The sequence below is a fragment of the Taudactylus pleione genome, unplaced genomic scaffold (assembly GCF_031769625.1).
Source record: "Taudactylus pleione unplaced genomic scaffold, aTauple2 ptg000451l, whole genome shotgun sequence".
Taxonomy (NCBI): Eukaryota; Metazoa; Chordata; class Amphibia; order Anura; family Myobatrachidae; genus Taudactylus; species Taudactylus pleione.
This window is the reverse complement of record NW_028284853.1, coordinates 6,615,765-6,632,500: the sequence shown is the minus strand read 5'-3', so window position 1 is coordinate 6,632,500 and position 16,736 is coordinate 6,615,765. Positions and strand designations below refer to the sequence as shown.

At 43.6% G+C, this 16,736-nt stretch overlaps 1 protein-coding gene across 1 annotated transcript in view; it reads right to left on the bottom strand.

Annotated features, from left to right (window-relative positions):
- The window catches only part of LOC148505544 (glucagon receptor-like), a 110,903-nt gene extending 97,456 nt beyond the window's left edge, over window positions 1-13,447 (bottom strand). Inside the window, exons 1-2 of the mRNA XM_088448186.1 lie at window positions 13,264-13,447; window positions 1,901-2,039 (exon numbers count right to left, since the gene is read on the bottom strand). Of these exons, the coding sequence (XP_088304312.1) occupies window positions 1,901-1,957 (57 nt within the window). The 5' untranslated portion in view covers window positions 1,958-2,039; window positions 13,264-13,447. The remainder of the gene's footprint in view (window positions 1-1,900; window positions 2,040-13,263) is intronic.
- Between the last annotated feature and the right edge of the window lie 3,289 nt (window positions 13,448-16,736).

Genomic DNA, 16,736 nt, shown 5'->3' with positions numbered 1-16,736 from the left:
TGTCAGACTATTATACACAGCAGTCAGCACCTGGGATGAGGCAGCGTCAGTTGGAATGAGAAGATATATCATGTCGAGAGCAATCTACAATTATCCAACAACGCCAACTGTTCCTGCAGAGGGGTCCCGCTAATACCAGGCGTATTACTGCAATAATCATCAGCGTAGCCAACTTTTTTCTTTGCTTGTCAATTCAATAAATATCTTTCGGTTTTGAATTGAATTGACACTTGTGGTGTCTCTTCTGTCTGCTGTACACCTTACCCAGGGATAAAGTTTAATATACCTCATGTAACCGACCATATAATAAAAGTATTTCTCATTTCCTGCGCTGGGTGTTCACAAACCGCACAGGATTTTAGCATATGATATAAATACAAGGCTAAAATATATAACAAATATATAAATAAAAGGCTAATATATTTATATAAATAAAAGGCTTAAAATAACAGGAATAACTAAAGGAAGAATAAATGTACTTACTGAACTCTGCAGGAGGGCACGTACAATAAATTAATCCTAAAGTGTAAAATTAATAACAATAAATACTGGATTATCTGTTGCACTAAGGGGCCCATTTATCAATGCAGCGATAAGGCTGATTATTTAATGCTGCGTAAACTCAGCTGCCTCGGCCAATACTGGACTGGGGTGGAAAGGGTTAACTAACCGCGTCACATGGCAAGCCGGACCGTGCATGTACAATGAGAGCCCAAGCTTCCAGTTCCACAAACGCATATTTTTATATATAAATTGTTTAAAAAAAGATAAAAATCAAATTTAAATCAAAATTAGCTGAAACATTTTGTTATATGTTTTTGCCATCCTGAGATAATTATTGCGCAATGCTTGTTTTTAAGCTTTAGTCTGGGATAGACTCACCCACAGTAACGCCTCCGCGGCACACACCCATACCCCCAGAGCGATCCAGACTCGGGTAGCCCCCAGAGAAGCCCAGGTTTCAGACACTTTGCATGTACACACCCCTCCACTCTCGGGCGAAACTGACCGCTTTCACAACAGAGCAATGTCATCATCAAAGTGCTGTGTGCGGTGTTAAGCCCCTTTACCATAAACAGTAAATATCCAACTGCAATTAAAATATTGTTGTTTAATGATGATGTTTTTACACTTCTCTTTGTGACCTGTTTATCTTATTAATTTATGTGGAAGAAGCAGTCACTGTATGATTATCATTAAATTAAGTAAAGAGGCTACTTATTTAGGGGCCCATTTATCAACGAGTTTTATCATATGCAACGAGTTTTAAAACTTGTTGCGTATGATAAATGGTGCTCCAGCCAATCAGCTCCCAACTGTCATCTGTTTGAAATATGACAGTTGGGAGCTGATTGGCTGTAGCAGCATTTATCATACACAACGAGTAGGGGTATTAAAGCAATGGGTATTAAAGATCTCCGCTCCCTCTGGCCCTCACGGTGCACATGTGCAAGCAAAGGGAAGGAACCCCACAGAGTAAATCTTTGCCGCTGTGAGTGTATTAGTTTTAGGGTTCCCGGGACACTTGCTTATCGGAGCACCTGTCCTGTCACAGGGGGGCATGATAAGATCAACCGAAACCGGTTACTATCTCGCCATGAATAGGAACGTTAGCTTTCAGAGCATTTATCTCTAAATGTATAAATAAACCCATAGCGAAGGAAAACAGCTGATGTACTTTGGATGATGATATGGATGTGAAGAGAACAGTTTTTACTGCAGTTAATAGACGACATACAGGTCGTCCGGTGAAGTTGAATTCGCTGAAGACCTAAAGTACAATTCAAGTAAATGGCAGAAGTCTTGCAAATCCCTGGGTCCAATAATATGAGCAGCTATTCTGAAGGGCCCCGGGGAAATCATTACTGTGACACATGGGCTGGGGGTCTCCTGCACTTACCTGCGAGTGGCTGAGAGTACAGAGGCTGAGGAAGGAGAGAAGAGGTGAGGGCCTCATCCAGCCGCAGGGGTCAAAACAAAGACAGGATCAGAAATCTGTGCAACATCAATGACAGATCCGCAGAGTATCACACCCAGACCTGCAAACCAGGAGATTTATGAATAGCAGCAGAGCATTGCTTACAGTATCTGTAGAGTAACATCGCAAGACAAAATATATAACATAACATCAGCTGTGACTGAGGTGCACACACCTACGGAACGCAGGAGTCTCTTGCAGCTAATTTATGGACCTTTTGGGACCCTACTATGGAAATTAAGAACATGTTGGTGGATTTGTGCCGCCATCATTTTCAGAAGTTTTTTTGCCCGCCAAGAGTCGGGCTCTAATAATATTGAAATGCAAAATCAGAACGCCCACGGGGTCATAACGGTCTATAGCAAACATAAACTTCTCATAGCAATAATCCTTATAATCCTGGTGGGTCAAGAATCTGGATGATAGAAAAACTGAGCGTTATTTGAGGAATTCTTGGAAATGGCAATGCATTTGGTATATAACAAATAATATCAGAAACTTATCTTTTATGTCTAAAAAAAAAGTTACAGCAACTAATGTCAGTAAATAGGTATTTGGTTTTATACTGTTGCTGGATTTTCTTCAATCCCTTTATCAATGACAATATGAAAAATAAATCTAATATAATCAAGAGAATAAATATACATATTATGACATGAAAATAATTATTATATATGTTATTAAATATTCATATTCTGGAGAGGATGTGTATTGATGTACATGCAATAAAAAAATTATCATTGTACGATGCAAGGCTCATTCAGTAATGTTAGTTTTTTCAGCATCATTAATTCCTTTAATAAACCACCTTGGGGGAGATGTACTGAGCCTTGAGAGAGATAACGTACCAACCAATCAGCTCCTGTCACTTTACAGGCTGTGTTTGAAAAATGACAGTTAGGAGCTAATTGATTGGTACTTTATCTCTCTCCACGTTATCTCTCTCCAAGGGCTCTATTTACTACAATCCGCATTTTGAATGCAGATTGTAGTGTGATATTACCGAATGAATTTGCATTGCGAATTCAGGCAATATCACAGGGATTTACTAAAAATCCCTTGCAGGGACAGAGCTTGCGATAAAGCTCTATCCGTGCGAATCCCTTCCGCACACTTACCATGGTATTTTTGCAAAAAATACAGTGACAAGTGCCCGCGCATGCACCGACCGGCCGCCGCTAAGCCCTGCCTCCAGCCGCTAAGCCTCTCAAACCCACGATCGCGACCCCCCTGATCCCCTCCCCCACGACTCCCGCCTCACTTAATTGCACTTACCTCCGGTGATCGGGCTCCGGTGATGTCCTCCATGGCTCCAGTCAGCTGATCTCCCATCCTGCACTGGGACCCGGTCACCTGATGATCGGGGCCCAGTGCAGGATGGGAGACCAGCTGACCGGAGGGAGGACATCACCGGCGCACTGATCTCCGGTCCCTGGACTCAGGTAAGTGATTTTTTTTTTACTATATTTTTTTTTACAGTGTATCAGCGTGTGGTCTGTTTAGACCACACAGCTGATCACTGGGGCCGGCTCCGGGCTCTCCTCTGACTGTTAGAGCAGAGCAGGAGTCCAGGTGGCATTATTATCACAGGGCTTTCCCCGGTATTTTTTCACAATTTATTTTTAGTAACTACCAGGCAGATTGCATTTCCCATTACAATGATGGGAAATGCGATCTGATTACTAAAAATAAGTGATAATTAGGGGTTGGAGTAGAATTTACGAATTCTACTCCAATTGCCCTGTAGTAAATTTAGGTGAAACTAAAATAATGTGAAAAGGGTGTGAAAACACCCCTTTTTCACTTTATTTTAGTAAAAATAATGATAATAAATAGAGCCCCAAGGCTTGATTTAACTTTTCTTAAATCTCTCTCCACTTTATCGCTCTCCAAGGCTTAGTTCAACTACCCCCCTATTTTTTGTAATTCTTGAAAACTAGTTATTTTATACATTCAAATGTACCACTCTTCAGACTCTTGAGCTTTGGCTGTTTTGACAATTCGCAAGTTGTCTATTCCTTCCATTGGTTTCTATATTTTAGCCCCTCACCAGGTACTCCCCAGTTCAAGGAGGCTGGGTTACATTGCGAGAGAAGGAGGAGCCGCAGCTGGAAAACCACACCCCCTAGCATCCCAGAGGAGCTGAAGAGGAGAAAATGACATCAGAAACCTCGGCTAGAGGTGCATAGATGGCTTTGCAGTTTGCACAGACAAATTATTCTGGGAACAAGCTGCATGTTTAGACTCATTGAAGGTGATGCAGAGTGAGATCTACACCAGTTGGCGTAGTATATTTTGAGTAGAATTTGAATTGTGCCTGCCAAAAACAGTGTGACCGCGCATATACATCCATGATGAATCTACCACTTACGCCTGACTGTGCCTGCATGGGTGGAACAGGGTGGGAAGAGGGTATTCTAATGCAGCCCAAGTACAGAAGGACATGTTCACACTACCGGCAACATACTGTATACAGACTAAGGAAGTCAGATTCTTTGCAGATAGTTACTGCCAGGTGCAAATAGCAATAATGATGATGACACTAGCAAACCACACGATATTGGCTGTTTGTGAACCTTCCCCTGACACTGGCCGGTGCATTCTTCAACAATGGGGCAAAGACTATGTTGTTTTTTTTAATGTGTATTTAATCTTTTAACCTCTTAGTTGGCATGGTGGCATGGGCATCGATCACAGCCAGTTGGGTTTTTCACGTCTGTGCCCAACTGTTTCCTCCTGCTGCTCTGCTCACCCCAGCAGAGAATCACGCCCCAGAAACCATTGAACGACACTCTTGGGCGCATGTGTCGGAAACAAAGATGAGAGAAGGGGAACTTAGGAGTCTATGTACTAAGCCTTAGAGAGAGATAAAGTGGACGAAAAACAAAGTTCCAACCAATCAGCTCCTAACTAATTTTTCAAACACAGCCTGTAAAATGACAGTGAGGAGCTGAGTAGTTGGTACTTGATCTCTGTCCACTTTATCTCTCCCCAAGGCTTAATACATAGACCCCTTAGCCCCCCCCTCCCCCTGAGCACTCTTTTATGGCTGACCTCTGAAGCTGCAGCAGCAGATGAGTACCCCCCCCAACACACTGCGCTCTGCTTGATGGGGTAGGAGAGGGTTAAATGGCATGCGGGGGATATTGGATCCTTTGGTACATGGGAGGGGGGTATTGCCTCACATACAAAAAAGGATGTGGGCTCATTTGGATGGGGCATGGATTCACGGTATTCATCACCCTGGGGGCGTGCCCAGCAATCTTGGAGATGATGGGTTGCCCTAGAGGGTGAATAGATGGGCATTTGAGATGGCGAGACAGTAATTTTTAAGGGAAAAAATTGCCATTTATGTGGTTAAGCTATTTTTTTTGTCAGAGTCCTTTTTGTTGAATTGTAGGGTTTTTTTTGTAGTCTTTTGATGGCTAATATCGAATGCATCTGTTGTCCATAAAATAAATGGTTTATAACACAGGTCAGACTGTGAGGCATGTGGCATGTTTGGCGTAAAACCGGGACGTATATATGCCACTGTTGCCAAAATTAATGTATCTTAAGTTCTGCGTATGAGAGGAAACGCACAATTTTTGTGTGCACTTCTCTATCTAGTAATTCACGCCCACTTTACGACCAACTCACCGTCATCATCATCATCAACAGCCTCCTAAACTCTAATGAAAAGCCAGCAGCACAGCTCAGTAACAGTTGGGTCAGCAGGGAGGGCACAGAATAATGCAGAACCTCATCTACAAATAAAAGTAACCCCTTCTGGAAATAGGTAGAAAATGATGAAATCCTGTGATAATTTGTTGGTTAGTAACGATAAAGCTGTACTTCTTTTTATTAATTGGCTGTTGATTGCAGATCACTTTGTGCCTAAAAAACGAGGGCAAGGGTCAGTGTCATTGTGTAGGGTCGGGTAGCAATGGCAACCTGACAGCCGTTTCCAAAACCGCCACAAAAGTCCATTTTATCTATATGTAGGAATAGACCCAGTTTCATTTCAAATTTTGCAAAGGATATGAGTGACAAGTAAAGACTATTCCATTCTAAAGAACTAATTAATTTTAAGGAATGAACTGCCCACTATCCCATCTAAAATCTCTTCAATGGTAGCCATAGCAACAGATCTGATGGTTATTAAAATACAGTAAATAAGGCAGTTATGCAATTACAGATGACAGTAGACGTGACTTGAACGATACACTGACGAGGACACATACAAAGTGACAAATGAGCCCTATAATAGTCACTTGTTATTTCATAGTTTAGTTCACATTAAAGTTTGACACACAAAGTTGGAGGCCCCCTGCTTCTGGCAATGACTAACTATAGCCATAGCGGTCTAGTAATCTCATCAAAGACTGGGTTTTGGAGCATATATGAAATAAACTAATAAAGAATACTTTATTTACAAAAGAAGTACAATGCTTAGTTATACAAAATGTTACAAACTAAATAGCTTACAAAAGGTACATACATGTATTACAATTACAAGTAAAAAAGGGAAAACTTACAGAAGTAACACTCAGCTAAATCTGTGCTGGGAGCACAGCAGGCATCATGGAACAGTCCCTCAGTCTGACTTGAACCCCAGAGTCTGAGCCCAGAACAGAGGGTACTCATACCTTTTATGAGGTACTTTCCCCCCTCGTGATGGCACTACCAAATATTTGATGATTGGCTGACCAGCTAATTTAAGGTGCGTACACACTACACGATATGCTCCCTGAGCGATATCGTGTAGTGTGTCCCCGGCAGGCTGTGCTCAATGTCGTTCATGACATTGAGCACAACCGCTGAACGATATCATTAACGATATCGTTCAGCGCCGGGCTCTCTCCCCCATTCCCCAACATGCAGCAACCTAACAATATCGTCAGGTTGGCCTGCATGTTAACCCGATGAACGATGATGACGAACGACCCGCGGGAACGCGCGTCGTCGTTATCGTTCATCGTTTTGGGGTTAAAAATGGACGATAAAGTGGACGACTGAACGATAACGATATCATTATGGTTCAGTCGTCCACTTTAATCGCCCAGTGTGTACCCACCATAAGTCTGGGCCATCCCAGAATTGCCAAAGTAACATTTTAACTTGAAAGATTACCTAAAATATGGGGTGTTCACCTTGATCCCTGTTATTATAGCTATCATAGGACTGTAAATACTGTAGGATACATATGGGATGTGGGAGAGGTGAGCTACGTCATATCTTGAGACCCAGGCCTCTGAGTAATTTGAAAATCCCACCTAACCGGCGTCTATATTTCAGCTATATCTCTATGATGTTTCAAGCTTCCAGCTATTGTAGACCTGTTGTCATGTTTATATCATGAACCGGATGAAAGATTATTGGGGAGATGTATCATCGGCGACATTGCCGATGTGGTACATCCCCCCCGACTTCGCGTACATACCGCGGTTAATTACCGCGGCATGTACCAAGAATATCGCAAAGAACAGCTCTCTCGATGAGAGCTGTCCTTTGCGATGCTGCCGGGCAGAGGGACTTCCGGGTTTCACACCCAGAAGTCCTTCTGCGCATGCGCAGAAGGCCGCGGGCCGCAGGGGCTCATGGGAGGGATCCGTCCGGATCCCTCCCAGCCCCGAGCGTTGCACTAAGAAGCCCATAGGCTTCTATTGGGTAACGCCACCTGAAGGTGGCGTTACCTAGCAACGCGAAGCAGCAGAATGCGCTGCACTCTGCTGCTTAATACATACGGGGAATGCGGTAAAACCCCCGAAAACTGCATATTCGGGGGTTTTACCGTATTTTTGCCGTTAATACATCTCCCCCTATGTTTTTTTGATGTACACACACACCTGAGTGACCGGCCTGTATACAGGATTACCCCACATTGAGCGGGCTGATGTCAGACAAAGCCTGTGTGTGTGTCCTAATATTCTGTCAGGTAATGACATGGGCCCTCATTCAGAGCCACTTGCTAGCGGCAGTACGCTCGTTCCGAGCGATGTTCGCACATCTGCGCATGCGTACGGTTTTTAGTACGCATGCGCGAACCAGTCAGTGCGGCTGAAAATCGTTTGTACGCAATATAGCGAGTGCCTGCTATTTTGAGTGACAGAATGAGGCGTATGTGGGTGGTAACAGGGGAAGGTGCTTGAAAACGGGGAGTGGAGATCAGAACGCAGGCGTGCTTAAAGGTCAAAACGGGCATTTTATGGGTGTGCATAATTAATATAGCAGCGTCATTGACCACGTCACTTGGTTTTTTTTAACTCAGAACTGCTCGCAAAATAGCGGTTGAAAAAACCAACCACAAGAATAGCGAGCAGTTCATATCCTGTTCGATGTACTCGATTAATCTAATAAATAGCGGACATGACGTATGGTGCGAGCGGCCAGGGGGCATTTTTAACAAATAAACGAGCGTATGTTTTGCTCGCTCGTTCAGACTTAGAGGTGTGAACAGACTGCAATGTGCGAACGGATCATTTGAATAGCCACCCCTTGTTTTTGAACGAATGAACGCAAATAGCGAACGGCTCTGAATGAGGGCCATTGTCTGCTAACAAAGTTACCCTAACTGAATGTACTATACATGTCAATTGGACATCCCGGTTGCAGGATGCCTTCAGAGATTGCATTCTAATGACATATACCAATCTACTCTCCTGAGTGGAATTAAAATAGTAATGACAAACCTTCCTGTCCCTTAATTGAGTCACCGGTGACAGTATGACAAGACTTAACAAAAGTGTCTTCCTAGGCCCCTTACATGTAAAAATAATTAATCCAGTGTGTCATAGGAATTTGCACCTTATCGATTTGTGAGTCTTAGCAGTACATCAACAAGGAAACATAATTCACCAAATCCTAATATCTATATGACAATATATATATATATATATATATATATATATATATATATATAGCGCCCTGCCCTCCTTCTGGAATGCAAAAAGCGCCCTGCCCTCCAGAAGGAGGGTAAAAAGCGCCCTGTCCTAACAGCCTGCGGGTGCCGTCTTCACCCACGGGTCGCAGTGTCCCGCGGGTGAAGAAATGTGCGGTGACCCGGTCACCGCCGGAGAATAGACGCCGGACGCATGCGCCCGGCATCTATTCTCCCCGTCTGCAGCACTTGGGGGCTGCCCGGCGTGTCCATAAGTGCCGGGCACGTCCCCAAGAGTGATGAAAAGGGGACGCGTCTTATAGACATGCTCCCTTTTCAATGGCCATGCCCCCTTCTCGGTCGCGCGCTAAAGAAGGTGCGCACACAAACGTGCCCTCTCTAGCTCCGGCGCCCTGCCTGCCGCCGGAGCTAGAGTGAACACTATATATATATATATATACGGTATATATATATATATATATATATAATATATATATGTAAACAATATCAAGGCAGCACTCGGAGACAGATGGAAACAATACTCTCACCAGAAGGAATTTGAGGGTATTGTTTTCATCTGTCTCCGAGTGCCGCCTTGATATTGTTTATATATTCATTTGGGGGTGCTGTCCCCCGCGGAGGGCACCGGAGCAAGTTAGGGCTGTATGCCCATCTACACTGAGTGGCAGAGTGCCGAAGCATTGGGGTCATATATATATATATATATATATATATATTATATATATACATATACACTTATCATGTCAATCTATAAAGCTGGCACTTGCACAAGCCTATGTTACTTTTGACTGGCAACATTATAAACCAAGGCATGCTAGAACTTGTAGTTCATCAGAAGATGGTCAGATACAGGCTGTCAAAGTGTGGTGCATATTTTTGTGTCAGACTTCACTAATGCTGGGTACACACTACAACGACAGATGCTCAGCAGACCGGTCCTCTGTCCTAGCGGCCTATTGGATAGCTATACACACTTACCAACTGGCAGCTCTATACGTCTGGACTGATATCACAACTGGGCGGGCATCCAAATTTGCCTGCCCAGTTGTGATATCAGTCCTACAGCCAGTGTGCGGCGATCAGCGGGTCGCCAGTATACACATGCAGATGCATGGATATATAGGCATGATATATCGGCATCAGCCGTGCTGCAGGGCCGACCTAATATGACTGTGAAGGACGTCGTTCACAGACATATCAGATGTTCACACTCGCTGATGCACTCGCCATATATCATTCGTCGAACAAACAATATATCGACAAGTGTGTGTACCAGCATTACTCTATTTTGCTATGAAACTTTAATAGGTTACGGTAACACTGATCCACTCAGTGTGTTTGAAAGGTAAAATTGCTATTGACTTAGGAGGACATTTTTATAATAATCTGACTACCATTGTGCTCCTATAGAAGTGCTGTGTGTGACCTATAGCTTCCATAAAGCTCACATAACACCGCTCCAGTCCTGTGCTCCTATAGAAGTGCAGCGTGCAACATATAGCTTCCATAAAGCTCACACAGCACCGCTCCAATCCTGTGCTCCTATAGAAGTACAGCGTGCAACATATAGCTTCCATATAGCTCACACAACACCGCTCCAGTCCTGTGCTCCTATAGAAGTGCAGTGTGCAACATATAGCTTCCATATAGCTCACACAGCACCGCTCCAGTCCTGTGCTCCTATAGAAGTGCAGCGTGCAACATATAGCTTCCATAAAGCTCACACAGCACCGCTCCAATCCTGTGCTCCTATAGAAGTACAGCGTGCAACATATAGCTTCCATATAGCTCACACAACACCGCTCCAGTCCTGTGCTCCTATAGAAGTGCAGTGTGCAACATATAGCTTCCATATAGCTCACACAGCACCGCTCCAGTCCTGTGCTCCTATAGAAGTGCAGCGTGCAACATATAGCTTCCATATAGCTCACACAGCACCTATCCAATCCTGTGCTCCTATAGAAGTCCAGCGAGCAACATATAGCATTCATATAGCTCACACAGCACCGCTCCAATCCAGTGCTCCTATAGAAGTGCAGAATGTGACATATAACTTCCATATAGCTCACACAGCACCTCTCAAGTTTTGTGCTCCTATAGAAATGCAGCGTGCAACATATAGCTTCCATATAACTCACAGAGCACTGCTCCAGTCCTGTGCGCCTATAGAAGTGCAGCAGGCAACATATAGCTTCCATACAGCTCACACAGCACCACTCCAATCCTGTGCTCCTTTAGAAGTGCAGCGGCAACATATATCTTCAGTATAGCTTGCACAGCGCCGCTCCAATCCTATGCTTCTATAGCATTGCCGTGTGCGACATATAGCTTCCATATAGCTCACACAGCACCGCTCCAGTACTGTGCTCCTATAGCATTGCAGTGTATGACACAGAGCTTCCATATAACACACAGAATACTGCAGAATACTGATATATACTAGAATAGAAAGTACTCCCAGCATACAGAACTAGAGGAATAGTACTATGCACCTGTCTGTACGTACAAAATAATGAGATATACTAGAAATTACTCCCAGAATACAGAACTAGAGGAATAGTACTATGCACCTGTCTGTACATACAGAATAATTATATATACTAGAAAGTACTCCCAGCATACAGAACTAGAGGAATAGTACTATGCACCTGTCTGTACTTGCAGAATAATGAGATATACTAGAAATTACTCCCAGAATACAGAACTAGAGGAATAGTACTATGCACCTGTCTGTACATACAGAATAATTATATATACTAAAAAGTACTCCCAGCATACAGAACTAGAGGAATAGCACTATGCACCTGTCCGTACATGAAGAATACTGATATATACTAGAAAGTACTCCCAGCATACAAAACTAGAGGAATACTACTATTCACCTGTCTGTACGTGCAGAATAATGAGATATACTAGAAATTACTCCCAGAATACAGAACTAGAGGAATAGTACTATGCACCTGTCTGTACATACAGAATAATTATATATACTAGAAATTACTCCCAGCATACAGAACTAGAGGAATAGTACTATGCACCTGTCTGTACATACAGAATAATTATATATACTAGAAAGTACTCCCAGCATACAGAAGTAATGGTACAATACTATGCACCTGTCTGTACATGCCGAATAATGATATATACTAGAAATTACTCCCAGCATACAGAACTAGAGGAATAGTACTATGCACCTGTCTGTACATGTAGAATAATGATATATACTAGAAATTACTCCCAGAATATAGAACTAGAGGAATAGTACTATGCACCTGTCTGTACATGCAGAATAATATATACTAGAAATTACTCCCAGCATACAGAAGTAGTGGTACAATACTATGCACCTGTCTGTACATGCAGAATAATTATATATACTAGAAATTACTCCCAGCATACAGAAGTAGAGGAATAGTACTATGCACCTGTCTGTACATGCAGAATAATTATATATACTAGAAATTACTCCCAGCATACAGAACTAGAGGAATAATACTATGCTGCACCTGTCTGTACATGCAGAGTAATGATATACACTAGAAATTACTCCCAGCATACAGAAGTAGAGGAATAGTACTATGCACCTGTCTGTACATGCAGAATAATACATACTAGAAATTACTCCCAGCATACAGAAGTAGCGAAATAATACTATGCACCTGTCTGTACATGCAGAATAATATATACTAGAAATTACTCCCAGCAAATAGAACTAGAGGAATAGTACTATGCACCTGTCCGTACATGCAGAATAATGATATATACTAGAAATTACTCCCAGCATACAGAACTAGAGGAATAATACTATGCACCTGTCCGTACATGCAGAATAATGATATATACTAGAAATTACTCCCAGCATACAGAACTAGAGGAATAATACTGTATGCACCTGTCTGTACTCCGCACATGCAGAATAATTATATATACTAGAAATTACTCCCAGCATACAGATGTAGTGGGACAGTACTATGCATAAGTCTGTACATGCCGAATAACTATATGTACAATAAAATCCAACATACAGAACTATAGAATAGTACATTGCACCTGTCCATACATGCAGAATAATATTATATACTAGAAATGTGTATATACATAATATGTATAGAGCTTAGTAGTTATACGCACTCCTGTAAATAATTCCAATAGAAGCTGGGTGTCAGCTGAACGTCACTTCTGTCCAAAATGAATCTGCATAACCTTAGAAGGTTTTACTACAGCAACATTATGAATCTTTCAAGATCCATTTTCAAGCAATTCCTATGTGTATTCCTTATATGATGCTATTACCTGACTGCAAGCTTTACAAATCATGGCAAGTACAGCACTATATTACTGTACAGCTGCCTGTTTCTAACCCTAGCACAGAACCTAATATTCTGGGACCACAGAGGGGACTTACCTGGCGAAGTGAAGAATGTTGGAATGCAGCCAGCCCTGTCCCCAATTCATTGCCCAGACAGGAGGGGAGTCTATAAGCTGCCTGTAAGCTCCACATACAGAACCTTTACTCTGTGCAAACCACCCCTTCCATGTAGAGATATTTACATTCCAGCTCCCAAACTCTCCTCTGAGCTGTGTTCTTAGCTTGGTGTCTCCTCTGCAATGAGCATACTTCTACTAAACCCCTCCTCTCCCCATCACTTCTTATATCTTATCCTTTCCATAATGTATGCACCTATATGCTTCTGTCCAACATATACTTTCCCTCCCTTTGGTTCTCCTTCCATCTGAATACTGTCTGCAGCTGTCTTAGTAAATGTGTGTTCAAGGCAGGAAATGCTGGTACTTGTAGTTGCACAACATTTGCCTATTAATTGGACCTTACTTATGATATGCACTTGATACCCAGTATAAACCTCCCTGCGCCCCCGGAGTACACACATGCCCTCCACTTTTGGTGGACCATAGTTGACTAATCTCCTTTCATGGGCAGGAGACCAGCGTCTTGAAATGCGGTCTGGGTGTTTGATCATAGGGATGACCATCGATGGTTATCAACTATCAATGGTAGATGGTACAGAGCTCCCCAATTTATTTTCTTTCTACTTGGCGCCAGGACACTGAGCCTAGCTCTGCTCCCCGACGCGCCCTTCAGAGCCTCATCCCCACCTCTAATTGACCAACTGCCTGGTGAATAATAGAGCTGGGAATGGGATGACCATCAAAAGGTGAAACCATCGATGGTCCCATGCCGTTGGGTTCATATCATCGATGCTAACTAACAATTGTACTGTAAATGGTTAAACCATCCCTAGCTTGATGACACCCTTTGCAGTTGGGTCTTTGTAGCCCCACCCTCTACCCACAATGCCACAAATGGCACCAGTAAGGAGCTGGGTCCGTGATAGCAGGATTAATGTCTCTACAACCACTGCAGTTCACTCCTGGACTATTGAAATGTCCGCAGCCATGTGGTACTGTAGTTACGTCTTCTGTCCAACCCAAAGTGCGCACAGGCAGGGTCGTCGCTACAATTAGACAAACCTTGGTGGCTGCCTGGAGTAACAATAAATTCACTCATGCTCCCATGATGCTTCCACACAGAGGGCAAGAGGCTGACGTGAAGCAGAAGCAGTAAATAGCTTAGTACTGTACATGTGAGCCATCTGCCCGCCGTGCAAATTAAGTCTTTTTGAGACCCGGCATGCGTGAGTGACGTCATGGCGCCACACCGAGTGTCAGAAACATGGGGGGTCCTGCCTATTTTGTCAATCCCTGGCCCCACAATTTCTGATGGCAGCCCGGTGTGCGTCAATTTGTACCCACCCAGCATCACCACCTCTCTGCACTCCAGGGATTGAAATCACTACAGTAATATTCCTGCACACCTCTATAAGGTGCGGGGCAAACCAGTGTGCTGCTCCAGACCGGGACACTTCCTGGCCGATCCACTAACTGAATCAAATTTTTGACTCTAGATAGCACCTTCTGACATCGAGTAACGCCCGCTTCATAGACTCAGAGGGGTCAATCCAGTTAGGTTAAAATTTTCAAATACAAGTTTGTTTCATATAAAGTGCAAACTTCGCATGAATGCGCGCTCCTGAGAAATGCGAGATCCAATTAGAAATGACAATTCGTACTACTCGCGGCGAGGTTGTGCAAATTTTGTACAGGAAGCAACCTGGGAAAAGTGCGGAAAAATGTGGGGAAACCATCCTGGGCCCCCCAAAAATTGGCAACTGGGATAGCAGGACCAGATAGAAGGCTGTTACTGGCCATAAGGAAAGTACTGGAGGTTTTTAAAACAGTAAAAAAAGATTAAAAATCTGATTTTTTTTTGTTTAAATATATACAAATAAAATGGAAAAATGGAAAAAAAAAAGTGTTTTTTGGGGGTGATTTGAAATGATAAAAAACAATACTTGTTGTTTGAATAAATACTTTTATTAAATATGTATTGCCTAAACTAATAAAAAAAATAGATTTTGGAGTAATCTTATTTTTTTACACACCAGAAGAACATGTAATTATCGACCAAATTAAGCTAACTAAAAAATAATAAGTGCCTAATTAGTATTTTTTAGATAAAATGACATCAGTGCACTAGTTTCTGTAGTTTCCAGTCCTCCCAGTCTTTCATTAGATCCCTATATCTCCTCTTACAGTAACCCGTATATTCCCTCTGCTTCTACCATTCATGTCTTCCCCGTGTCTGTACTGTCCATTGCATCTTCTGTCTCCCTGTTGTCATAAGCTCTTACGCTACAATACAGATCTTCTATCTATTCCTGAGACAGGTCTCAGTTCTGACAGCTTCTGCGGGAGTGAGAGAAAGAATCAAACCAGTGGGACTGCAGTGTGCTGGTAATAATAATGGGATCTCAACACCATTTTGAACAGTTCTGCTAGTTGTCATATCTAATTGCTCAATAGTAGCAGGGAATAGGGAATAGTAGCAGGCAATAGGGAATTATTATACTGGCAACAATTAGATTGGATTTCAATACTGTTGTTTTGCAGCTGCATCTCCTTAAGGACTTGGGACCTGATTCAGACCCGCTCGCTAGCAGGTGGCCGCTTGTTGCAGATGATGTTCGCTAATGTGCGCATGCGTGTAGTTTGCAGTGCGCGTGTGCAAACTAGTTCGAGCGATCGGATTTTGCTCGCTCGTCCTGCAAAGACAGCCCAGTGGAATGAGTGACAGAAGAGGCCATTTGTGGCAGGCTTGCCAACTTCCTGGCTGCCCCTGCCGGGAGGGAGCAGCCAGATCGGCATTACAGGGGGGCGTGGCCATCGCGAGGTGGCAGGGCCAGCCAGATGATGTGTGTTTGTGGGCGGAGCAGGGGGCGGGGCCGCTTGATCACTTCATTTTGGCCCGCCCACGCTACACAATGCCGATATTACAGACATTGTGAAGCAGGGGGCAGAGCCAAAATAACACGATTCAGCGTGAATCGCGTCACGGCCCCCCCCCCTGCCGCGGTGGTTTCTAAGGTAAGTGCGGGGGGGATAAGAGGGATGGGCGGCAGCCGGGAGGATTGCCTGCCTTCCCGGGAGGTTGGAAGTGGCACCCGATTTTCGGGAGGCTCTCCACCAAATCGGGAGGGTAGGCAAGTATGGTTTGTGGGTGGTAACAGGGACGGGCAATAGTAACGGGGGAGTGGAGTTACCAACGTAGGCGTGCCAGAGTGTATTTACTGCCGTTTCTGGGGCGTGCATAATTAACAGGCAGTGTCATAGTACACGTCACCAGGTTGAATAATACACTGAAGTGCTCGCAGTAGAGTACAGTCAACCGCAAGCGTTGCAGTCAGATCCGATGGAACCCGATGTACCGATGGTTGTATATACTTCCTGGAGATAACGTACGCAAGTGGGCGGCTAAAGACAGGCTGGTGGGCATCTGTAAACACACAGTGATCGCTCGCC